We start from the raw sequence: 25,638 nt of genomic DNA on the forward strand, positions 1-25,638 counted from the left end.
ATGCAGGAGTATCTGAAGCAGCCTCTCTGGGAAGCCTGGGGGAAGGAGGTGGAGACTCTCCCTGCCAGCACTGCAGGAGATTTGCGAGATTTGGTTGAAGAGGTGGCAGCAGGCAGCCTCAATTCCTTCCCCTACCCAGCCGGACGCAGGCCCCACGATACTGATACCTACCAGACATGGCACCTGGCGGAAGCATCGGCCGGTCGGGCATCATTTCATCGTCCGAGGTGGCGATGGTCTTGATGGCGTTGTGGTAGAGAGGGGTGGAGCTGGGCATGGCGTACTTGGACATCTGGGACATCATGAGTGACAAGGGGTTCTGGGACGGGGGTGGATCTGGAGAGGAAGGAAAAGGCAGGTTGGGGTTCAGGGGGCCAGAGGGGTTGCTAGGTGGGGCAGAGGAGCTGCTCCTAGGCCCAGGCGCCATCGGACCTGTAATGAGAGAGACAGCAAGCAGCTTAGGAACCAAGATTCAGAGCAGGAGGTTGGCTGGCACAGCATCCCTGAACTGGGACAACACCCCTTTCTTGGACGCATGGATCAATATTTGTGTGGAAGGGCTGTGGTTCTGCGACAGGGAACCACAACTCCCGGCAGAGCTGGGAAAGACCACCTAAGTCTGAAACCTTGAAGGGCCTATGGCTGCCAGTCAGTGTGGAACAACACTAGGCCACTGGACTGACAGGGTATTAGGAAGCTTCCTATGGAGGGGTGTAGAAATCTTTGAAGATTTTCTGTGGCCAACTGCCCCAATGGTATGGATCAGATCCGTTGTTCCGCCTACTTTTTTGCCTCTGGCTCCAACTGCTACCGGTACTTGTGAGCAGCCCTTGCACAGGAACAAATGCCCACCCCAACAACGCCAGCCAAAGACAGTGGCACATCTTGGCCCCAGAGTAAGGGCGGCATTTATTGCCAAAGGGATATGACTGCCACTGCATTTCACTCCCACCCAACCCACCGGTGTGGGAAAGGGCAAGGAGCTGAAGAAAAACTATGTTCAGGTCATGTTTTAAACCACTTTCCCCCACATTCAGGTATATTTTTGATTAAAAGTGCCTGCTAGTTGCAGGATGAAAACATGCACATATATCAGCCTTCATAACCTAGCGCTCTCCAGATAGGTTGGACTACAACTCCCAGTAACCCCAACCAGCAGAGGCTGTGACAGAATTGCAGTTCAAAACATCTAGACAGCAGCAGGTTGGAGAAAGCTGGCATACAGAGTGTTTCTATTTCAATAGGGTTTCCATTTGGAGGTTCTCTCGGAACACAGAAACAGACCACCTGCTTTCAGACCCATTGGCCAGCTCTTTGCAGAAACAAGAAAGGGCTGATCCTTCTTCCCAATAATTTGTGTTTTCCTATGAAACAGGAAGCAAATGTTCATTGGAAGTTGGCAGAACGGCACATACAACCTGAGAACTGCAAGCACCGCATAAAGCAGGGAGACAGGAGCACATAGAAGGGCTTAGAGAATGGGCTTGGCGTGCAGGGCAGCAGGAGAGTGTCTGGACCCAGACGTTGGTGATAACTTGTTAGCAGCCGATCCTCAGCATCAAGCAAATAAATATAACGGTTAATCTACTGAGCCGTATTTCCAATGCTTGACATCTAAATGCAGACACTCCCCCCCCCCGCCCTGCTTTATCTCCATTTTTTAAAAGATGCCTACTTCCTGTTTGATAAGAACAACTAATTAAATTTTAATATAAATGTAAGCTTTACTCTTTTTATTTTTTTTTAAAAAAAGGACAGGAGAGTTGCATTTCAGTTTAAAACTGGCTATTTTCAATAGCAACGTGCTCCTTCTGCAGTCCGTGCTCCCAGGGTACAATCCATGGCCGTTACGGTACCTTGCTCGATGCTGCCCAGGGGTGCAGAGTTGCTCATTCCAAGGGCTGACTTGCTCTGCCCGATGCCAGGGCTGGAAAGGGCGTTTTTGGGCGACGGCGCCCACCCTGGAGAAGAGACAGCCATGGACGGGGACTTGAGGTGGCTGGGGGAGCTGGTGGGGGATCGGACGTTGAGCACGGAGCTGAGAACTTGCGGGGACTTGAGCGGGGCACTGGTGGCACTGGCGGCTGGCAGGTTGACCATGGCGGAGGGCGTCTGTGGAGACTTGAGGTTGGCAGAAGGGGAGGTGCCCAGCGGGGAATGAACTTGGCTGAGCGTTGGAGACTTGAGGCGGCCCACGCTGGGAGAGTTCATCTGCCCCATGTTGAGGGCCAGGTCGGAAGGGCGGCGGCCCAGGCCTCTGACAGGCGCCTGGTGCATGTTTGTGGACGGGGCGCTGGTGGTGGGGGGCAGGGGGATGTGGCTGAGCCGCGTGGTGCTGCCCATGCCCCCCTGCTCAGGGCCAAACATGTCTGTAGCGTTGCCCATCTCCTGTGGCACAGCAGGGTATGGGCCCTGCATGCCTGGGAAGCCTTGTTGCTGCTGCTGAGGAGGCGGTGGCGGCTGCTGCTGCCCCTGACTGGGGAACGGCGAGCCCATCATCATTTTCGGGGGGCCCCCCATCATGGCTGCAGTGCCGTTGGGGGCACGCAGCCGAGCCATTTCCTCGGAGGGCATCATCTCGGGGCCGCGCATCTTCTGCGACATCAGCATCTGCTGCTGCTGAGGCGTCATCTGCACGTTCAAGTTCATGTTCATGTTCATGTTGACGTTCATGTTCATGTTGAGGTTGCCGGGGCCCAGCGCCGGCTCCATGTCCCGCAGCGGCGGGCTCATCATGGCCCGCGAGCCCCCAAACTCCATGCCCAGCCCCTCCCCGGCGAACATGGCTGGCTCCACCTGACGGTGAGCCTGCATCATGCGCTCCATCTCCATGCCCAGAGGCCGCTGCATCGCCCCCTGCCGCTTCTCCAGGTGGTGCCGCAGCATCTCCTCACGAGCCCGCGGCGTCACGAAGCGCTCCGCCTCGCCCTGCCCCGGCAAGTAGGGCAGGTTCCCGGGCGCAAAGTTCCCAGGCCCCGCCATGGGCATGTCCTCGTTCCAGGCCATGCCGGGCCTCGGGGGGCGCTGCACGCTGCCCATGGGGCCCAGCGACTCGAGGGGCATGTTTGGGATGCCCCCAAAGCCCCTCTGCATCTGGTTCCCAGGGAATCGCGGCCCCGCAAAGGACGGCCGCAGCTGCATCTGCTCGGGCATGTCCATGGGCACGCCCCGCAGCAGCCACTGCTCGCCGGGCTTGCTGTGGTAGGGCGGCGGAGGCCCCCGCAGCATCATGGTGCCCATGGGCTGGGGCAGCATCATGTCCTGCAGGGGCCGCCCGCCGTGCATGCCCACCTGCTCCTCCTTGCGCCGCTTTTCCTCGTAGTACTCCTCCTGCAGCTTCCGCCAGGCCACCTGCTCAGGCGTCAGGCTGTCCTGGCCCAGCCGCTGCATCATCATGTTCATCTGCTGACCCATGTCCACTCCAGAGGGAACAGGGCCCTCCTGCTCCAGGCTGGGGCCCCCCAGGCTCTGAGTCTGCGAGATCATGGACTGCAAGGGCTCCTCGTATTTCTTCAAGCCAGCGGCCCCAGGGGGAGGGGCCTGGTGGGCCTGGGGTGGAGGGGCCTGGGGAGGTGGGACGCCCCCCTCGCCAGCCCCGGGACTCCCTTTGAGGAAGGGCTCGGCCTCGCTGCTGCGCAAGAGCAGGCGCTCAATGTCCCGCAGGGTCTGCAGAGACCGCTCACGGTGCTCCAGCTGCTCCTTGGAGAGGCCCTCTGTGTTGAGGGCGTTGCGCGGCCCGTTCCCCGCCGAGGGGGGCCCAGCGTTGGCCCCTTCCCCCATCAATCCATCTGCGGCCCCAGCAGGCAAGGAGCTGGGGGCGGTGGGCGTGTTAGGATGGGTGCCGCTGGGGGCGGTGCTGCTGCTGCTGCCATTCCCAACAGAGTTGGGGGTCAGGTCCCGGCGGGCATCCTCAGGAGCCCCCTCTTGCGGGAGGGGGCCGGCCGTAGGCAGGGGTCCTTGGCCAAGACCCAGTGGTGGGGGCGCCGGAGGCTGGGGAGGTGGTGGTGCGGAAGTTGGAGGCTGGCCCTGGGCTTGGCTGCTCGGGGGCATGGCAGGCTGGGACTGCGGGGTGCTTGCAGGAGACGGGTTGATAGGCAGCGGCTCAGGAGTGGCTTGTATCTTTGGGATGGGCACCTGCAGGGAAGGAAGGAAGGAAGGAGGGTCAGTGAGGTGGGTGGGTGGCTTGTTCCAGGGTGCACACGTCCAACCTTCACCTTTAATGATGTGGCCCGCACCAACCCAAACCCTCAGGCAGGGGTAGTCAAACATTTTATACCTACCGCCCACCTATGCATCTTTCTTGATGGTAAAATTTCCTTACCGCCCACCAGTGCTCGATGGAAGGAGGATTCAGCTTGTGCTGTAGAACTCCCTACCACTTACCTAGAATCCTGAAACGCCCACCAGTGGGCAGTAGGGACCAGGTTGACAACCCCTGCCCTCAGCAGTTCCAAAGCCCTGAGCCCCCATCCTATTCCTACCTGATCCAACTTGGCCCGGGGCACATGCTGCTGGTGGTAGCCCAGGATGGAATCCGCTCGGCCTTGGAGGACAGCTTCTGCCGCCCTGCAAGCACAAAGAAGGGAGGCTATCAAGCAGACGTCTTGCCGGCCCTGCCCACATGCATCCCGTTAAGAAACCTGGGCTCTCCCGTTGCCCTGCCTGCTGTTTCCCCACAGACTGCAACGGAAGGGATGCCTTGGCTGAGGAAGGGGGGTTTCCAAGGGAACCCAACACTTCCTTTGACTCCACGCTGCCCCCGTGGGGCTGGAGGGCCTTTCCATTCCCGTTGGGGAGAAGCATGAGCCGCAAGGCCTCAGCCACAGGTGAGGGGAGCCAAGGGGAGAAGCTGAGAGGGGCACAAATTCTGGGCAGAAGTGGGGTTTTTTGGAAAGCCACCCACCAAGCCGTGCCCCAAGCCACAGGAGCAGCCATGGGCAGAAGGAGGCCCGGAACCCAACCCGCCGTACGAAGGCTTACGTGTTAGCGAGGTACGTCGTGAAGACATAAACGAACTGCAACGGCTGCTTCCCGCCACTGTTCCTGGTGTCCGACCTCAGGCCGGGCGTTGCTCCATGGGGTGTACCGGACGCGTTGCTCTCGCTCAAGGCTGGCAGCGGATTGGGTCCCGGGCCCAGCTGTGAGGCCGCGGTCATTGCCGACTCCGCTACATTACAATCTGCAGTGGTGGAAGGGGAGAGGAGGAGTTAGAAAGCCAAGAGCAGGAGCTGCTAGTCCGCTGTTGGGTCCAGCAGGAAAACCTCGGAGCTGGGAGCGGAGAGCTGAGAAGCCTAGACACAGCTAGAGGTCCATATCCAGGGAGTGAATCCACACATGAACCAGCGTGGAGGGGAGGCTCAACCTCCTTCCCAGTTTATTTCAATCCCCATCTAGTATGTGATGGTATTTCCTGGTCATACCTGCAAAAAAAAAACACCGCAAGAGACATCCCTCCCTGTCCCCCATGCATTTCACATTGTGTTGGTTCCAGCTATCACAGGTCACTCTTTGCTGGGGAAGACGAGGGTGGGGAGGCTTCTCGCTAAGGAAATGGCTGGAATGGCCAAAGGAAAGGAGATGGGAAGTCATGGCTGTGCGTGTGTCTGTTTCAAGGGGTGTCTGTAATTTACTCTTCTGCTTTTAATGACCAGATTATTGTTATTGTGTTGTTGTTGTTGTTGTTTTTAAAAATACCTATGTACAATTCGTATGTACAACAATTCAGTTTGTTGCCTTGTGCTTCTCCACCCAACCGGAAAAGTGAGACCGAATTTTTTAGCATAAATAAAATTACATAATAAATGCGCTCCATAAAAAGAAGAAACTGAACAGCCGCAAAGAACCCGAGGAGGCGGATGCTACGAAAAACCCTATACATTTAAAGTCCATTTCCCCCACCCTGCAAACTGTAGTTCACTCCTCACAGAGCTACAATTCCTGGCACTCTTACCAAACTACGGCTCCCAATATTCTTGGGGCAGGGGTATAGTTTAAATGGTTTGTATGTGTGATCCGGCGGGGCTGCTGCCCGCTGCTTTGAAGGGCTGTGGGCAAAGCTTCTGGGCGTCAATTCACTGCAGTTTCAGGAAGCAAAACACGCAAATCCCAGAGTAAGTGATGCTCAAAATGCTGCAGCCCTTTGGGCTCATGCTAAGCCACTAGGGGCCAGTATTTCCCCACGCACACCTGGACATGCAAGACACACACATGGGGGGGGGGGGGAATATGACTCACTGTGGGCGCTGCTGAGAGGCTTCTCCTCTTCCTCCTCGCTGTCTGGTCCAGAGCACCACTCGTCCCCACTGTAGGGCTGCTTCCTTTCCAGCACGCAGCGCCGCTTGCTCCGGGGGGCCACTTCGCCTACAAGGAAGGAATGCGCCGTGAGCCACCCGCTGCTCCTCTGGCCCAGAGGGGCAACTGCGCAGCGAGAGGGGAAAGCGGCAAGCAGGTAGGCAGGCAGGTGTTAAGTGTTAGCAGTGGCGGCACCCAGGGAATGGCCACGCCCCCTCTGCTGGTCCTGCCCCCACCCTCCGGCCTGGAAGAGAGGCAAGGCGGAGCCAAGTTGGGCAGAGGCAGGAGCCCTCAGTAGGGGGCAGCACTGCGGAGATGGCTCCAGCCTGCCGTTCTCCCTCCAGCCAACAGGCCCCTCACCTTTCAGCTCCTTGTCCAGTGAGGTAGTGGTGGCTTCCTGCCGCTGCTCTCCGGAGTCCACGGAGACACTCCGCTCTCGCTTCACTTTGCCCTTCAAGGCCCCAAAGACGGGCACAGGAGGCTGGCTGGTTTTCAGTCCAGAGTTGCCAGGAGTTTGCTGGCTGGCTTTGCCACCATGATTCCCTGCCCCCACGCCCTTCGTGCCCAGGTTGCAGGTGGGGCTTTGGCTCACATTATGGTGCTGGGGCTGGGCACTGCTGTTACCTGTCTTTCCATGATTGGTCAGTTTATTGTCAGGGTGCATTTGATTGGCTAAGGCTTCTGGCAGCGACACTGGAGGAAGCTCCAAGTCCCTGCTGCTTCTTCCTGTTGGGCAAAACACCTGTGCAAAGGGGCGGGGGGAGGGGGGAGAGACAAAAGGAAGAAAAATGGTGGTCAGAGTTGGGGGTGGAGGAGCGAGAGCTTTCTCTGTCCAGAAGCAGACCAAGCTGCCACCTAAGTGCCCAGTCCAATTACCACAACAGTTCCTTCACGACCAAGGTTATACGGTGCTGTGCTGTCACACAGTTAACACGCTCACAGTCACAACTCAGCCTGCAATAGCAGCCATCGCCAAGCCATCTTCAAGGGCAGCCCTAGACTGCATTACAGTAGTCACGTCTAGAGGTTACAAAGGCATGGACCAGTCACCGTGGCCCAACTATCAGCTGGAGGTGGACATAGGCACTGCCAGTGACCAGGTGGAAGTCAAGGAGTACGCCATAGTAAGAGACTGGTCCTTCAGGGAGTGTGTAAGCCCACCCAGAAGGGGCCAACCCTCCAGTTCCCAGACATGAGAACCACCAATCCACAGTACCTCTGCTTTGTTGGCATCTACTTTTAGCTCATTGACCCTCATGCAGCCCATTACTAACCCCAGGCACTGGCGAAGAAGCACTTGCACAGCTTCACCCAATTCCAGTGGAACAGAGCTAGATCTCTATGGAAAACTATGTGGATGTTTTGAAAGGGCCTGGATTGTTTTCCTATTGCTTCCAGGAGGGGCAGCAGGCTCCTTGGCCTACCATTTCTCTGTGATTCAGCAGCCGGTTGTTCCTCCCCTCCAATGTGCTGCCCTTGCCAGGGAGTCTGCCGGAGGCAGCCGTGGGAATGGAACTGCTCTCCCTCTCTCCAGGGTTGCCAACTCAAGTGCCATCAGGCAGGCAGATTGAGACACGACAGAGGAATGGAAAAGCTTCCTTGGGGCATACCCTCTCCCTATGTATGGGCACCATGCCAGGGCCACAGTTGAAGAACCCAGAGCACTCATTCCTACAGGTGAAGCAATGCCCTCTAGCTAGCTGAGGCCAGAGCACCCAGGCAACCAACACTTCCATGCCTGCAAAAAGTTTAATTTGGGGCTGAGGGCTGTGACAGCAGCATTGCCTGGCCAGCCCCTTCATTCCTCCCCTTGACCAGCGCCCATCTCTAACTCCTATCTGATGGCGGCAATCCTAGAGGCAGGGATGAAGATTAATTCTATGCCTGCAATCCGGAAGGAGGGAAGGAGGGGAGCCGCTGTCCCTTTAAGTGTCAGCCTGTCGCACTGGCTGGCTCAGTCTCTGGGGGCCTATTAATAGCAGCTGGAAAGATCACATCACTCCTGGGATATTTATACCCCTTTCGTTCCACACCAGGAGAGATTTATTTCCATGCTGCCTAACCCAGGCCAAGAGCCTGCCTGGCGGTGGGGTGGGGTGGCAGACACATGCAGAGGAGGAGGAGGAGGAGGAGGAGGAGGAGGAGGAGGAGGAGGAGGAGGAGGAGGAGGAGGAGGAGGAGAAGAAGAAGAAGAAGAAGAAGAAGAAGAAGAAGAAGAAGAAGAAGAAGAAGAAGAAGAAGAAGAAGAAGAAGAAGAAGGGAGGAGCTTGCCTGCTTCGAGGTCTGCCTTGGTGGGGAACAGAATGTGGCCGAAGGCCCTGAGATGCCCCCAGGCAACACGTGGGCTCTCTCCTGGGGCAGACACAGATAATACAGAGGGTGCACGCTCACTGCTGCGAGGTGTAGAGGAGCAGGAAGAGTAACCCAAGGCTATGCACACATGCCACAGGGTCCTATAGCAGGAGGGCAACAGGTGGCACCTGCGCCCGGAGGCTTCCAGTTGTGCCATGCACACACAGAATCATAGAACTGTAGAATTGGAAGGGACCCCGAGGTTCATCTATTCCCACACCCCCTGCAATGTAGGACTATGCAGACGTCCCACATGGGGATCGAACCTGCAACCTTGGTGTTATGAGCACCATGTTCTAACCGAGCTTCCATGGCATATGCATGGTATGATCACCACCTCTTGGCCTGACCTGGTTAAACAAGAAGGGTCACAGGAAGCCGCCAATCCTGCCCCTCCCCACCCAGTCTATAAGGCTGCCCACAGCACAGCTCCTGCATTTGTGACACCTAAGTTGCCAGGGTTAACAGCCCGCCAGTACAATCACTCCCCCTCTCCCCCTAGTTCAGCCAGGGAATGCCTTCGGGTGGTAGCTCTTTCCATGGGGCAGTGCCCTTGCAGCCCTTTTTTTCAAAAACCATCCTGGGTAGCCCATCCCAGAAAAACCCAGCCGTGTACATTTGCTTCTGATTTCTCTGGGCATAGGTCTTCCATATTCCTCTTGTGCTACTCACATTTACTGCATTTTATATTCCACCTTCCCCACACCCACCCCAAACTAAGGAGGGGAAGGTGGTGCACATGATTCTCTTGCTTCTTCATTTAAACCCCACAACCCCCCTTTGAAGCAGCTGAAAGGCAGTGACTGGTCCAAAGCCACCCAGTGAGCATCATGGCCAAGTGGGGATTTGAACCCTGGTCTCCCAAGCCCCAGTCTGACACTCTAACCACTAGGCCTACACCACACTGGCTCACCATTCTTCCCAATCATTGGTATGTTGTTCCTCCTATTTACTGTCATTGGATATCAGTTGTTGGCTGGTTGTTCGGTGGGGAGGGAACAAACTTTTAATGGCTTCTGTGGGACAGTGAACTTCCCCAAATTCTCCTCATGAACCTCAAAGGCAATGGGCTCAACTCAGGCATGACTCCGTCTCCCCAGAGGCAGATCTGCTAGCCTGGAATTGCTAGGACTGCTGCTTCTTAGATCTGAGCAGGTGGGGACAGGTTGAGGCTATGGGTGTTGGCAGGCACTCTGGACATGTTCAGAGGTACTTGAAAACATTATTGCACATATTTCAGGACTTCATAATAGTATTGAAAATTGCTCAAAGGGCTGGTCCTGATATATACTGGGAAAAATTAAGGCCTGGATTAAAGAACAGATTCCTCAGCTACAAGGTAAACAATGGTCCTTGTTTCTCAATTTGATCATTTTACATGGTTTTGTAGTATTTTATGCATTGCTACCTGCCATTATTTTTTATTGATTATAGTTTAGTAATTCTTTATTGCAATTGTTAAGTGTAAACTGTTTATAATTATTACCTGCTGGTATTTAATTTTACTGTTTATTGTTCTAATGGATTACTGAATATTGCTTTATTTGACATACATTAAGTTGTTTATCTTAAAGTTATGTTTCCATTATGGTTTTTGTATTGGATCAGATTGTTATTAGGTGTTATTATCTTTGCTGCCTATGTTGTTGTTTCTTTAGCTTGCAAACCACCTTGCAGTATAGTAATACAAAAAGGGGGTATACAAATAAAAATAATGAAAAACGAAATGAAATTGCTTTTGCAAGCCCCTCCCCTCCCAGTCTTTGCCTCAAGCTGAAGAACTTCAGTTGAAGGTGGATCCCGAAGGAGGCATCTTGTTGGGCTGCTGAAAGAAAAGTGGGGAGCAGGTGGGAGTGTAGCCCTTGTGTAACTGGTGAACGGGGAAGGAGTAAAGATGCTCGAGCTGCAGCTCAATAACATAGGTAAACCCAGACACTGATAATAAAAGTGTTAGTAGGAACCAGCAAAGAAAGGTGCATTGCATAAATAAATCAGGGTGGATTTGATTTAAATCAAATTGATTTAAATCACTAGTCAGTAAGACTTGATTTAAATCTTTCTTTCTTTTTTACAGAAACACTCATTCTTGCTGGTATAACCTTAATATTTACAACCAGATTTTTGAATAATCAATTTCCAGAGTTATATCAAAAATTATTGATTTGGTTATACTATTAGAAATACATAGACAGATAATTATGAAATTATTGTGGGGTTTAATAAGTTAACTGTTTCTATTTGGACAACTTTTCTGCTGTACTTTATTGGAAGGAGAAAAACAATAATTTCCTTTATAACAATTTAAACCATTTATTTAAAACAATAACATTATAGCATATGTATCCATGTTTGTTAACTGATGTGGTTAAAGAATTTTAAAAATAAATAAAACTTAGACTGAGTTTTAGCACACATGAAAAACTTAAAAACAAATCCCTATCTCCTGTTGAATAGCCTTTGGACTATAATGTAACTTAAATAGAAAACTATTTTTAGAGAGATTGTCCCCCAAAAGCATTTTATTTGAAAAATCTGATTTAAATAAAATAAAATCTGATTTAAATATTTAAAAAAAACCTGGGGTTTTTTTTTGTTTTAAAAAATCAATGATTTTTATCCACCCTGAAATAAATACACCTTTAAGTATTGGACACCAGCAGTTCGGCCCCACATGTATCGGAGCAGTGGCAACCAGTTGCTCAGTACCCAAAACTCCGTGCAACTTCCAAGGCCAGTCTGGCGATTCTCAGCACCCTGCAACCAACCACACACTGAGCACTAGTCAGCCAAGCCAGCGTGCATGGCAGAGCATGCTTCCGCATGTGTCCACATGCCTGTATCCACCCCTGCCCACACAGCAGTATTCAGCACTTGCCAGGGCGCTATGAAAAGGATAAGGAGGAAACACACAGAGAGCACTCCCCTGCCTGGGCACAACCACTCTGGGGGACTGGCTGAAGGCAGAGGAAGAAGCAAGCCCAGCACACTGCCGCAAAAGGGTAGACATGCAAATCTCAGTTTAGTGGGAAAGAAAAGAGGCAGGCACTCCCTCCGTGCAAAGCCACATGTCCCAAAGACACGGCTACAGTCTACTACCCACAATGGCCTCCAAGGAGTGACACAGGATCCTGCCCTGACATGTTACAAGCCAAGGAGTCTCAGCCTCCTGCAAAGGCACCTGGCTCCTTCCAGCAGCCATGCTTGCTCCAGCTATGCCACTCAGCATCCTGCTGTAGGGAGATTAGGCCCAGTGGGTAGGCAGCTGTAAAGGCAACCCAGTGGGGATGTTCAGGGGCCCTGCCAGTCTGGGTGGTTATTTCTCCTGGAAAGGAAGCACCAGGGCCAGTTGCTGCTGTAGTGTGGAAGTACAAGTACCTTGCCAGCCAAGACTAGGGACACTTGAGCAGCTGGCTTAACAAGGCTCCTTTGGGCAGCCACTCACTACGCCACAAAGAAAGACCCAAGGGCAGGGAGAGGCTTCATCAGGCCAACGCCAAAGCAAAGAAAGAAACCGTTAAGAGAAATTGCGAGCGAGCCTGGCAACCTCTTTACCACCTTAGGCAACTAGATGCCGCTGGGAAGCCCAGCAGCCCCCCCCCCCAGTTGCAGCAATTGGCATTCAGATAGACTGCCTCTGAACAGGGATGTTTCACATAGTAATAGCCCCTGAAATACCTTTCTCCTCCTCCGTGAACATGTCTATTCCCCTTCTTAGACCACCTAGGCCAGTGACCATTTCCACGTGGCGACGGGTTTCAACAAAAATTAACCTATGCATGTCATGGAAAGAGGTTCTTTCATTTGTCTGTCCAAGATCTCCTGCTGGTCCCAGTATATCGCAAGTGAGGGAGGAAAAATCCTATCTGCTTTCCTTAACACCCCCAACACCCCAGTCTTTTTAAAGCCTTTGTTTCCTGTTCCAAGAAGAACATGGACAGCTCCTTGCATTGCAAACTCTGAATCCGTTTCCCCAGGACTAAGAGTGGCCTCTGGGAGCCCCCCCCCCCCCGCAGAATGCATCTCTCCTGCCAGAAGTCCACAGGATGTTCATTGCTTCCATATTGCTGTTCCACCAGATTTAGCCAGCCTGCCTCAACTCCACATATTTTATGTCCTTCATAACAAGGTACTTAAAACAAAAAAACATTTTGAGACACCACAAGAAAGGTATTTCATTAAAAAGAGAAGAGGCAGTCTTTTAACACTTTGTTTAAATGAGATCTTTTCTCTTTTTTAAAAAGTATAGGCTGGATGATAAAGCTATCAATGGCTACTAGCCTAAACGGCAATGTTCTTTCTCCACAGTTTGGAGCCCGAGTAGGCAAACTAAGGCTCAGGGGCCGGATCCAGCCCAATCATCTTCTAAATCCGGCCCGTGGACAGTCCAGGAATCAGCGTGTTTTTACATGAGTAGAATGTGTCCCTTTATTTAAAATGCATCTCTGGGTTATTTGTGGGGCCTGCCTGGTGTTTTTACATGAGTAGAATGTGTGATTTTATTTAAAATGCATCTCTGGGTTATTTGTGGAGCATAGGAATTTGTTCATATCCCCCCCAAAAAAAAACAGTCCACCCCCCCACAAGGTCTGAGGGACAGTGGACCGCCCCCCTGCTGAAAAAGTTTGCTGACCCCTGGTTTGGAGGCAGCAATTGCTTCTGAATGCCAGTTGCTGGAAACCACAGGAGAGCGGGCCTGCTCTTGTGCTCAGGTCAGGCTTGTGGGTTCCCCTTATGTACCTGGCTAGCTGCCATGAGAACAAGATGCTAGACTAAATGGCCTTGTTTTAAGTTCTTACACAGATTTTGTTGTTTGCTTTCACCTGCTGTTTCAATAGATGGGTATTACTGGGTTTTGCTATCTTGTTCAAAGACTTCCCTCCCGACCTCATATCTACTGACTATAACAGTTAGTGTTTTTTTTTTTAAAGGTTTAAAATAGACTTTATTTCTCATCTTTTTTTAAAAAAATCACAACAAATCCATAAACAAAAAGAAAAATACAAACTCATAAACAAACAAACAAAAAGAAACAAACAAACAACAATTAATATAATTTACAATCCTTCAATAAAATCATCCATACACTCCAATTAAAATTTCTTCCCAACCCTTTATATATCGCTTTCCTTGTAATCTTCTTAGTACTTGCATTACCCTTTTATTAACCGTTAAATATCTCTAACTTCCTTTAACTTTGCAATTATCCATGTAAATATAGATCTAACTATAACTATATCCCCATGTAACTCTAATCCCAACAAATCGCAAGCTCAGTTTTAATTCCCTTATTCCTAAAATACACTTCTACACATTCCCATTCCATTAAAGATTTTTCTTTAGATATATTTCTAATTATTGCTGTCATCCTTGCTAAGTTAATGAATTCTATTAATTTCAACTGCCACTCTTGAACCGTGGGTACCTCCTCTTTCTTCCATTTTTGGCCAATTAGAAGTCTCGCCGCTGCGCTTGCATAGAGGAAGACATTTTTCTTGTTTTCTGGAATATTCTCGGGTATCAGACTTAATAAGAAATACTCTGGTTTCTTTCTGAAGGTGATTCTTACCAATTTTTTCATCTCCTCGTATATATCTCTCCAAAATTTATTAATTTTATGACATCCCCACCAGCAGTGGAAGTAATCCCCTACCTCCTTACTACACTTCCAACACATCTTTGATTCATTTTTATAAAATTTCGCTAATTTATTCGGGGTCAAATGCCACCTGTACATTAATTTCATCATGTTTTCTTTAATACCCGCACTGGCCGTGAATTTCATTGTTTTTTTCCATAATGTATCCCATTGTGATTTGAGAATTGGCCTTCCCAAATCCTGGGCCCATCTAACCATTACGCATTTCGTATCTTCGTCTTTTAATTCCCATTCTAACAAATATTTGTACATTTTAGATAGAGGTTTTATATTATTGTCAATTATAATTTCTTGCAATTTTGATTTCTCTTTTTTAAATCCTAATTCTTTATGCTCCTTAAATAAACTCTTAATTTGACAATATTGAAGCCAGCTGGCGCAAGATGTTTTGATTTCTTCATATGATTTTAAAGTTAATTCCTCACCTTCTTTTTTTATTAAATCTTGATAAGTCAGCCACCTCTCATTTTTACCCCTTCCTCCCATCGCGGTCATCTCTAATGGGGAGGCCCACCATGGTGTTTGGGGTTCAATCAGATTCTTGAATTCCTTCCAAATTCCAAAAATTGATTTCTTTATCACATGGTCGGAGAAATGTTTAGAATTCCCTTTATTCTCTAATAAGAGGTAGGCATGCCACCCCATTGTATTCCTAAATCCCTCTATTTCTAGGAGCTCTTTATCCTCCAGAGAAATCCACTCTTTGAGCCAACATAGACAAGCCGACGCGTAATAAATCCTTAGATCGGGGACTCCCCATCCACCTCTCTCCTTAACGTCTGTCAATAATTTATATTGAATTCTTGCTTTTTTTCCCAGCCAGATAAAATTGCTCAGATCTTTCCTCCAGTTGTCAAAAATTTCTTTCTTCCCAATCACCGGTAGCATTTGAAATAGAAATAAAATTCTCGGCAATATTGCCATTTTAATAGCGGCTATCCTACCTGAAAATGTCAAATTTAACCCCTTCCATCTTTCTATATCTTTCTTAACTTCTTTCCATAATTTTATATAATTATTTTCGAACAACTCTATATTATTTGCCGTTATTACCACTCCCAAATATTTGATTTTTTTGACTACTTCCCATTCCATTAATCCCTCCAATTCAAATAATTCATTTTTTCTTATGTTTTTAGTTATTACTTTGGTTTTCCCTTCATTAATTTTAAGTCCTGATATTTCTGTAAAGAGATTTAATGTTCTTTTTAATTTTATTATCGAATCCGCCGGATCCTCTAACATTATTATCATATCATCTGCGAAAGCCTTTATTTTGGAAGTGGTCCCTTTCACCTTTATGCCTTGTATTCCCTTATCCTTTTTAATATCTTCTAATAACCAATCTATTGATAAGATAAATAGTAACGGGGATAAGGGGCAGCCCTGTCGGGTCCCTTTTTTAATCTCAAATCTTTCCAATACCTCCCCGTTTAGAATCAATCTGGCATATTGTTTTTTATAGATTGCCCTAACTCCTTCCATGAATTTCCCATTAAATCCTTTAATTTCTAATACTTTTCCCATATATTCCCATGATAGATTATCAAATGCTTTCTCGATGTCTAGAAAGATAAAAGCTGCCTTCTTACCTGGGGCCCAATCTAAATATTCTATTAGGTCCAAAAGGATTCTTACATTGTCCCCTTTTTTTCTTCTTCTTCTTCTTTATTAAACAATTAAGGGGGTGGTTTCGGGTTTAGTAGCTGTTAGAAAAATATATACGATAAGATATAAGTCTCCATCTACCTTCCATCGTAAGTGTAGGGTAAAGTGTGAGTTTTTTATTGATTGGTTGGAATTATTAAAGTGAAATTATAAAGTGATGAATATCAAGGTGGTCTCGTGGAATGTGAATGGCCTGAATAATAAACTGAAGAGGAATAAGGTAGAGCACATCCTGAAGAAAGGGGCCTGGGATGTGATCTGCCTCCAAGAGACACATGTTGCAAGTAGACACAAGAGAGTTCTAGAAAATAAAAGGTTAGGTGAGGTATATATGTCGTTGGACGAGAGAAAGAAGAGGGGTGTAGTCACCTATGTAAAGAAAAATATTAAGACAGAAAAGATCCTCCAGGACGGAGAAGGAAGAATGGTAGGCACAAGGCTACACTTACCAGGTGGTAACGTGGCAGTAATTAACATCTACGCACCCAATGGAGGAAAATCTGGCTTCTTTAGAAAGTTGAGAGACCAGTTGAGCAAAGTATTAGATGGGGAGGAAATTATACTAATGGGGGACTTTAACGGGGTCTGGAATGCGGAAATGGATAGAACTAATAAGGAAAGAAAGAGTAGGGGAGAATTACCAAAGGAATTCAGAGACTTAATAGAGGAATATGGATTAAAAGATGGTTGGAGAATAAGGAATCCTAAGGAAAAGAAGTTCTCTCATTATTCAGATCTCCATAAGTCGGCAGCCAGATTGGATATGGTGTGGCTATCCACAAATTTGATGTTAAAGGTGACAAATAGTGAAATTTTACCAAAATCAATAAGTGACCATAATCCGGTAATGGTAAATCTGAAAGAGAAAGAGAGTAGAAAAGGTAGGTGGCGAATGGATGAAGGGATGCTAAATGACGAGGGGTTCGTCGCAAAGGTGAAAAAGTTATTGATGGAATTCTTCCAAGTGAACATGAGGGAGGGCATGAATACGACAACAGTTTGGGAGGCGAGTAAAGCCTTTGTGAGGGGCATCTATATCCAACAAAAAAGTAGAATTAATAGAGAGAGGAGGGAAAGAATTAAAAAAATAGAAAAGGACATAGAAGAGAAGGAGAAGGAACTGGGGAAAAATCCAAAGGATGTTAAAATAGCAAATCAGATTAAAATTCTACAAAATAGTTTGTCAATGGTGATAGGAAATGAAATCGAGAAAAAGATAAAATGGGCAAAACAAAGACAATTTGAACAGGGAGGGAAAGCTGGACGTTTGTTATCATGGCAATTGAGGAAAAAACAGGAAAGTAGTTTAATTACAAACATTAGGGAGGGGGAGAAAACTTGGACAAAAAGGGAGGATATCCAGAAGCGTTTTGTAAATTACTATAAACATTTATATAAAGAGGAGGATATAAGTGAGGAAAAATTATGTAGTTATTTTAGGAAATTGAATTTGACCAAATTAAAAGATGAAGAGAGAAGAGAATTAGGTACCCCAATTTTAAAGGAAGAAATATTAGAGGCAATAAATAAATTAAAACAAGGAAAGTCGCCTGGGACAGATGGTTTAGCAAACCAACACTACAAAATTTTTAAGGATGAATTATTAGAAATATATCAAAAATTGGTAAATGAGATTTTGGAGAGAGGAGTATTTCCCAAGACCTGGCAAGAAGCATTCATTGTTCTGATCCCAAAAGAGAATGATAAAAAGGAGGAGGTTGGAAATTTCAGACCTATATCCCTCCTGAATTCGGACTATAAAATTTTTGCGTTGATTCTTGCAAATAGATTAAAGAAAGTATTAAATAGAATATTGGGCAAGGAACAGCAGGGATTTTTGCCCAAGCGTAGAATGCATAACAACATGAGAGTTCTTTTAGATGCAATTGAGTTCCTCGATTGGAATCCGAGTCAAAAAACAGCCTTTGTCTTTCTTGACGCTGAGAAAGCGTTTGATAATTTGATTTGGAAATTTATGAAGAAGGTAATGGAAGAGATTGGGATTGAGGGGAATTTTTTAAGAGGAATCAATGCAATATATAATGAACAATCAGCTAAATTATTAATAAATGGCGAAATTACGGAAGAATTCGAGATTTAAAAAGGTACGAGACAGGGATGTCCATTATCCCCCCTCCTATTTATTTTATCAATAGAATGCTTAATCAAGGAGATAAAAGAGGACAGAGATATTAAAGGATTGAAAGTTAGGAAGAGTGAGATTAAACTTAAAGCCTTTGCGGACGATATCTTAATAATAATGGAAGATCCAGCGGATTCGGTAGGTAAATTGAAACTTAAATTAAAAAATTATGGGGAAATAGCAGGATTTAAAGTTAATATGGGAAAAACCAAAATGATTCTTAAAAATTTGAGGGAGGATGAAGCGAAGGAATTAGAATTGGCTACGGGTTGGGAGGTGGCAAAAAAGGTAAAATATCTAGGAATAATAGTGACAAAGAATAATGTTAATTTATATGAGAATAACTATAGAAGGCTATGGAAAGAAATTGAAAAGGATTTAGAGAAATGGGACAATTTACACCTATCAATAATGGGAAGAATCTCAACAATAAAAATGATGATATTACCAAAAATCTTATTCTTGTTTCAGATGTTGCCAATTATCGGGAAACCGGAGATTTTTAATAATTGGAAGAGAATTTTAAGCAGATTTATCTGGGGTAAAAAGAAACCTAGAATAAAGTTCAAACTGTTAACGGATAGCAAAGAGAGGGGAGGATGGGGTGTACCGGATTTAAAATTATACTATGCAGCGGCAAACTTGTGCTGGATAAAAGAATGGATTGTGTTAGACAATAGGGAAATTTTAGATCTGGAGGGATTTAGAAACTCTCGTGGGTGGCATGCATACCTTCTGCAGGAAAATGGAAAGACACATAAGGAATTTACTGACCATGTATTTAAAAATTCAATATTCAGGGTATGGTTGGAATTTAAGAATTTATTGGAACCGAGGACACCGTGGTGGGCATCACCTTTCGAGATAACGGCCCGGGGGGGGGGGGGAAGAAATAAGGAAAAGTGGCTGACGTACCAAGACCTGGTAAAAGAGGTAGATAACCAATATACACTGAAACCGTATGAGGAGGTTAAAACGCACTGTGCAAGCTGGCTACAATATAATCAAATACAGAGTTTATTTAAAAAACATAGGGAAGTCGGTTTTCAGAAAAATAAATCCAAATTACAAGAATTATTAATTGAAAATGAGGAAAAACAATTGGCAGTAATATATAAATTTTTGCTGGAGTGGAATTTAAAGGATGAATTAGTCAAAGATGTCATGGTAAAATAGGCACAAGATTTCGGTAGGGTGATTGAATGTACAAAATGGGAGAATTTGTGGATAGAAAGTATAAGATTTACAGCTTGCACAGCGATCAAGGAAAATACAATGAAGATGGTATATAGGTGGCATCTGACACCAGAGAAATTAAGGAAGATATATAAAAAAGGTTCAAATAAGTGTTGGAAATGCCACGAACAAATTGGAACGTACATGCATTGTTGGTGGCAGTGTAAAAAAGTACAAAGGTTCTGGAACATAATTTATGAGAAGTTAAAGAGAATGTTAAGGTGTACATTTGAAAAATCCCCAGAGCTGTTTTTGCTAAGTATGATACCCAGAGGTATACCCAAGGATAGGAGGAATATTTTATTATATGCGGTAGTAGCGGCAAGGACCCTTATAGCACAGAGATGGAAAGGGGAGGAGACACCGACGGTATATGAGTGGCAAAACAAAGTAATAGAGTATATGAATTTGGCAAAGATGACAGCGTATATAAGAAACACCCCGAAACAAAGAATCCAAAGGGAATGGAAATTATTAGAGGAATATTTAAGGAAAGAGGGACTAAATTCAGAATTGGTGGTATGTTTAAACTAAGATCCGGACAAAGGGATAATATATGTTAGGTTAAAGTAAGAAAAACTATCCGGAATTGGCCGGAAAGGAAAGGGGGAACGTAACAAGTAAGAAGAAGAGTATATTGTAAAATAACAGTGGACAGACAACCGGAAGCACTTTTTATACTTTTTATATTCTTTATATTTTTCTTTTTCTTCTTATTTTTATCTGTGTTTCTACGTATGGAAGTATTAGTTTTGTATGCATGATTAGTATAAGATATGATTTATGTAAATTTGTGAATGAGGGATTTTTGAATCTTCTTTTTTTCTTTTTTTCTTTTTTCTCCTTTTCTTATTTGAGGATTTTCTGTTGGTTCTTATTCTTGTATTTGCTTCTTTCTGGTTTGTTACTATGTAATTTTAAAATTTTTGAAATAAAAGTATTTTTAAACCTTAAAAAAAACAAAAACAGTTAGTGTCTCACACTGAATATAAGTAATTTGAAGAAAGGACTCTTAAGAATTGAAAACAGAGATGCTGTATGTACTTTCCTTACCCTTTTAAAAAAAACAACACATATTTTTAAATAAAAAAATGGGTTATGTTTTTGCCACTAGCCAAGGAAAAGCAGAGGAGATAAATCCTGTAAAGAGAAGCAAAAGGATTCCAACTGCCAGGGTGTTTCCTCCCCAATATAGAATCATAGAATTTTAGAGTTCGAAGGGACCACCACACAGACCATCTAGCCCACTACCTGCAATGCAGGAAACTTTTGCCCAACCTGGGGCACAAACCCACAACCCTGAGATGACTGTGACTCAGCTCTGCTGACTCAGCTATCCTGGATATATTTCCTTGTTAACTTTAACGCCTGGGTAGCTCAGTTGGTTAGAGCGTGGGTGCTGATAACGCCAAGGTTGCAGGTTCGATCCCTGTAAGGGACAGCTGCATATTCCTGCATTGCGGGCGGGCTGGGGGGTTGGAACTGGATGATCCTCAGGGTCCCTTCCAACTCTATGATTCTATGAATACAGGTCCAATTTAAGTCCATTAATTTCAGTGTGTCTGTTCTGCATGAAGCATCACTTGTTTCCTTGTTATAACTTGCATTGTTTGTTCAAAGGACAGAACAGAGGGCACCTTATTGCACAGGCCCCGGGTGAAGCGTCTGTGAGCCACACAAAGGAGCGCCCCCACTCCCTTGCACACCCACCTACCCTGGGCTGCCTGCCCATTCCAGGATACTCCTTGGCAGCCTCTCTTTCCCATCAGGAAGGAAGCCCAGGCTGCAATCACCCACAGGCAGCCCTTTCGCTTCTCAACACACATTTCTTCAGGTTAGTGGCAGGAGATTCTCTCCTGTTCAGCTCTGCAGAGGGACAACTTGAGCAGGTGAAGCTGATGGGAGGGTCCCTGGCGATCGGAGCAGGACCCCCCCCCCAAAAAAATATATATGCCGGCTGGCTTTCTAACGAGAGCCTATCAGATGAACCTGCTCTGCTTGCCATCCCTCTCCACACCACAAGTGGCCCGTGATGCCCAGATGGAAGGAGTCTCATCGCCTGCCTGCCTATTTCCTTGTGGGAGTTTATTTTCTTCTTTCTTTGGGGGCTAAATGACAAGACCCAATAAGGGCAGTATCACATCCCTTGTCTAAAGCTGAAGATAATTCCCTCCGCCCATTACCTTTCAGCAAAGGCAACCAACTTAAAGGAGGCAGGATGCCTCTCCCCATTTTAGTTACTTCAAGTATTTATATGCTGCTTAATATTCAATATTCCTAAGTGGGGCACATAATTTGTTTTGAGAGCAAGGACTGGTGTGATGAAGGCTAAGTTTGTGCTGTGATGCAGGGCCTGTTCTTGCTGCATGGTGGGAGAAACCCATGCCCTCCCCTGGCAACTGGCTCCCCTCCCATCTGGGGAACCACAGCTCTGGAATTAACCATTCAAGGCCCCAAACTGCTCCTAAGCAAGATGGCCAGGCTGCACCCATTTCCAAAAGTGGTGACTGACCTATAAACCTCAACCTTGGCTCCCCGTTGGACTACATGTCCCATCAACTCTGACCACTGGGGCTAAGCTGGCTAGGAATGACAGGAGTAGTAGCACAACACCTGTTGACCCAAACTGGAAGAACACTGGCAGCTCCCTACATCAGGCATCCCCAAACTGTGGCCCTCCAGTTGTTTCGGCCTACAACTCCCATGATCCCTAGCTAACAGGACCAGTGGTCAGGGAAGATGGGAATTGTAGTCCAAAAAATCTGGAGGGCCGAAGTTTGGGAGTGCCTGCCCTACATCTTTTGGCATGAGAGCTTTTAGACAACGGTTGGTTTTTCGGTAAGGAAGAGAACATAAGAATCCTCCTTGCTGCCCTATGGTCCTTGCACCTTCTAGTGATGGGCAAGAACCAGTGGCAATATTTAATCTCCTCCCACTCAAACTGGTTCCAAATTCTGTGGCTTCCTCGGGTAGTGCCTGCAAGCAAGCTTTAAAATGGTTTTTTCTCCTTTACTTCATAACATCATTCAGATTTGCTTTATTTATTTCAAGGGCACAGGTAAGAACTGAGATGCTCAGAAGTCTTTGAACCCACCCACCCCCAATACAAGCAAACTGCTTACAGGTCAGCTGGTGCAACAGCTTCTACGCCACTTCTTCCCTCGCAAAAGAAATCTTTTGAAAACAGAGGAATTTACAAAAAAAAAAAAAAAGCAAACTCAGGCCACTGTACTTTGCAACAGCCTCGTCCCCCCCCTTCCCCGAGGCTAATGCCTTCAAGATGTGCAAAGTAAAAATATTTATTGCATTTGTATTCTGCCTTTCCTCTGCAGGGCTCTAAATGAGGTACGTGGTTTGGTTATTGTTGTTCTCACGACAACCCTGTAAGGTAGGCAAGCCCCAAAGGGCATGTCTGCCTGAGATCAGCCTGACAGCTTCATACCTGAATTAGCATTTGAACCTAAGGCTCTCCTGTTCTAGCCACGACACCCCACTGGCTTTCCAAGGGCCCAACCAGACAGACCCACAGGGTCTTCCCCTCACCAAAGAAAGCATTATTCTAAACATGCCAGCACAACCAGTGATGCACTGGGTCAATAAGCCACCTGCTTCTGCTGCTCAGCACCAAGCTACTGCCAGGCCTCAAACAAATTGCTGGCAGCAGGTAGCTTGTTCCTTCCAGTGGGTCTCACATGCTGTGCAGGTGCTTTCTAAGGGAGCCAGCAGGCATTGGGCAAGAGATGCTGGAAAGTACTTTCTGACCAGTGTCTACAACAGGGCAGAGGGGTACTCACATGCCCATTTCCAGTGCCAACATATGGCCGCAGAGAACATGCCTACCAAGGTGGATTTGATTTAAATCGATTTGTCAAACTTTATTTAAATCTTTTTTTTTTTACAGAAAGACTCATTCTTGCTGGTATAATATTGACAACCAGATGAAGGTTTCATTTTTGGAATAATCAATTTTCCGAGTTTTTACAGTTATATCAAAAATAACTGATTCGGTTATGCTATTAGAAATACATAGACAGATAATTATGAAATCATTGTGAGGTTTAATAAGTTTATATTATAACTTTTCTGCTGTACTTTATCGGAAGGGGGGAAATAATCATTTCCTTAATAACAATTTAAACAATTTATTTAACTAAAACAATAACCTTACAGCACATGTATCCATGTTTGTTAACTGATGTAGTTAAACAATTTTTTTTAAAAAAAGACTGAGTTTTAGCACACATGAAAAACTTAAAACAAATCCTTCTTTCATGATGAATAGCCTTTGGACTATAATGTAACTTAAATAGAAAACTATCATTAGAAAGATTTTTCCTCCGAAAGCATTTTATTTTTAAAATCCGATTTAATTTTAAAAAATTACGATTTAAATTTGAAAAATTTAAAAAATCATGTTTATCCACCCTGATGCTTACTCTTGAGCAAGACTTGGCACCCAGGATGACCCAAATCCATCACAGACTTTGGAAAGGCAGCACAAGGCAGCTCCCCCTCCTGCCCCCCCCCATCAGAATTATATTGAGAATTATATTGAGCCAGAGGAGAGGAGATGGAGGTGGCAACTGGGAACTGGAGAGATTTCGTTTTGGGGGGCCTCAACCCACCTGTAAGGGAGGCTCTTGCTTACTTGAAAGCTAAAGATCAGAACTGCCTCTCTTTAGCTTTTGGGTTGTTTTTTTCTGAGCAGATGAAGGGGGGGGCTGCTTTGCTCTTCTGCCTTTGGGTATTTTCCCAGTTGAAAGCGCATACCCCACTGCAAGATGCTTGCACCCAGAAGGAGAAAGAGACACATCACTGTTTCAACCGGGGTGCCCAGAATTTCCCAAAGCCAGTCATACTGGCCCTTACTGAGAAGAAGAGTGTTTCTACACAAAGTGGCTAGGAAATCCCTGAGCTTTTTAGTGGGTGGGATCTTGCAAAGCCATACATTTGACAAGCGCTACAGAGATCAAGTAGCCAAGCATTCCAGGTTTGAGCTCTTGATCCTGAAGTATCAGCAGCTATGCCTGGCAGACCCCAGGGGGACCAAGAGGGACCCATCCCATATAAAAAGGTAACAATACAAGACCTATTCGGGAGGATGCATGGAATGATTGGCCTCTGAGAGTCAGATGGTTTCCCTCCTTTCTTTTATTTTTTTTAATGTGAGAAAGGAAAAGAAGGGGAAAGGAAAACAGCTACACAGTCCATTCTGCATAGAGGGCCACGGGTTTTTAAGTAGGTAAGACACAGAGGTACCTCGGGTTACAGACACCTCGGGTTACAAACACTTTGGGTTACAGACTCTGCTAACCCGGAAGTAGTACCTCAGGTTAAGAACTTTACCTCAGTCCTAAAATAATCTCTAAAACTACAGCATTTTATTTTAGGATTGAGGGTAATATGAAAGAATGATAGTTAATGGTTAGATTTAAAAATAAGTGTAGATAGATGGATATAAAATATGTTGAAAAGATTAAGAAATAGAAATTGCTAAAGAGGAATTACAGTGAAACGCGGCACGGCGGGGGGGGGGCTCGATGAAGTCACTCCAAAATGATTAGAAAGGATGAAAAATTGTGAAACGTATATCTTCTTTTATATGTTCTTGTTTTTGTTTGTAATGTTGTGTTTTCTTTATTTGTTGTTGTGTTGTTTGTTGTTTATTTGTTTTCATAAAAGCAAAAAAAAAAAAATTGGGGGAAAAAATAACTTTACCTCAGGATGAGAACAGAAATCACGTGGCAGTGGGAGGCCCCATTAGCTAAAGTGGTACCTCAGGTTAAGAACGGTTTCAGGTTAAGAACGGACCTCCAGAACGAACTAAGTTCGTAACCAGAGGTACCACTGTAATTGCAAGGGTTACAGGTAGGTAGCCGTGTTGGTCTGGGTCGAAGTAAAATAAAAAAATTCCTTCAGTAGCACCTTAAAGACCAACTAAGTTTTTATTTTGGTATGAGCTTTCGTGTGCATGCACACTTCTTCAGAATTGCAAGCTTTGACATTCTGCATTAAATTTAGATTTCACCTTGAGCCTGTTTATTTTTAAAACCACTGCTATATGACACAGTTGAAGCATAAAGTTTTGTTTTTAATTTAATCATTTATTCCCACCATACAGACACAAGCACACACTTACGGGGGGGGGGAGCAGTGAGTGGAGAGGAAAAGGTCTGCAAGGCAGCCTGGCACTTTGTTCCTGGGACCCTATTGGGGGAAGTTCCTTTTGTGCGGCCCCTCCAGAACAAACCCACCATCACACACTCACACACACACACACACACACACACCC

General features: G+C 46.2%; 1 protein-coding gene across 3 annotated transcripts in view; it reads right to left on the bottom strand.

Moving 5' to 3' along the window:
* The window catches only part of BCL9L (BCL9 like), a 45,993-nt gene that overhangs the window by 4,063 nt on the left and 16,292 nt on the right, over positions 1-25,638 (bottom strand). The window contains exons 2-7 of one of the 3 annotated variants that reach the window (XM_060268466.2): positions 6,916-7,033; positions 6,235-6,360; positions 4,981-5,179; positions 4,482-4,566; positions 1,857-4,134; positions 172-432 (exon numbers count right to left, since the gene is read on the bottom strand). In XM_060268466.2, coding sequence (XP_060124449.1) covers positions 172-432; positions 1,857-4,134; positions 4,482-4,566; positions 4,981-5,179; positions 6,235-6,360; positions 6,916-6,955 — 2,989 coding nt within the window. In that variant the 5' untranslated portion in view covers positions 6,956-7,033. Of the gene's footprint in view, positions 1-171; positions 433-1,856; positions 4,135-4,481; positions 4,567-4,980; positions 5,180-6,234; positions 6,361-6,651; positions 7,034-25,638 lie in introns of all 3 variants that reach the window. The other 2 variants (XM_088658052.1, XM_060268465.2) reach the window with 2 other exon arrangements.

The sequence above is a fragment of the Zootoca vivipara genome, chromosome 14, assembly GCF_965207765.1.
Source record: "Zootoca vivipara chromosome 14, rZooViv2.hap1.1, whole genome shotgun sequence".
NCBI classification, from domain to species: domain Eukaryota; kingdom Metazoa; phylum Chordata; class Lepidosauria; order Squamata; family Lacertidae; genus Zootoca; species Zootoca vivipara.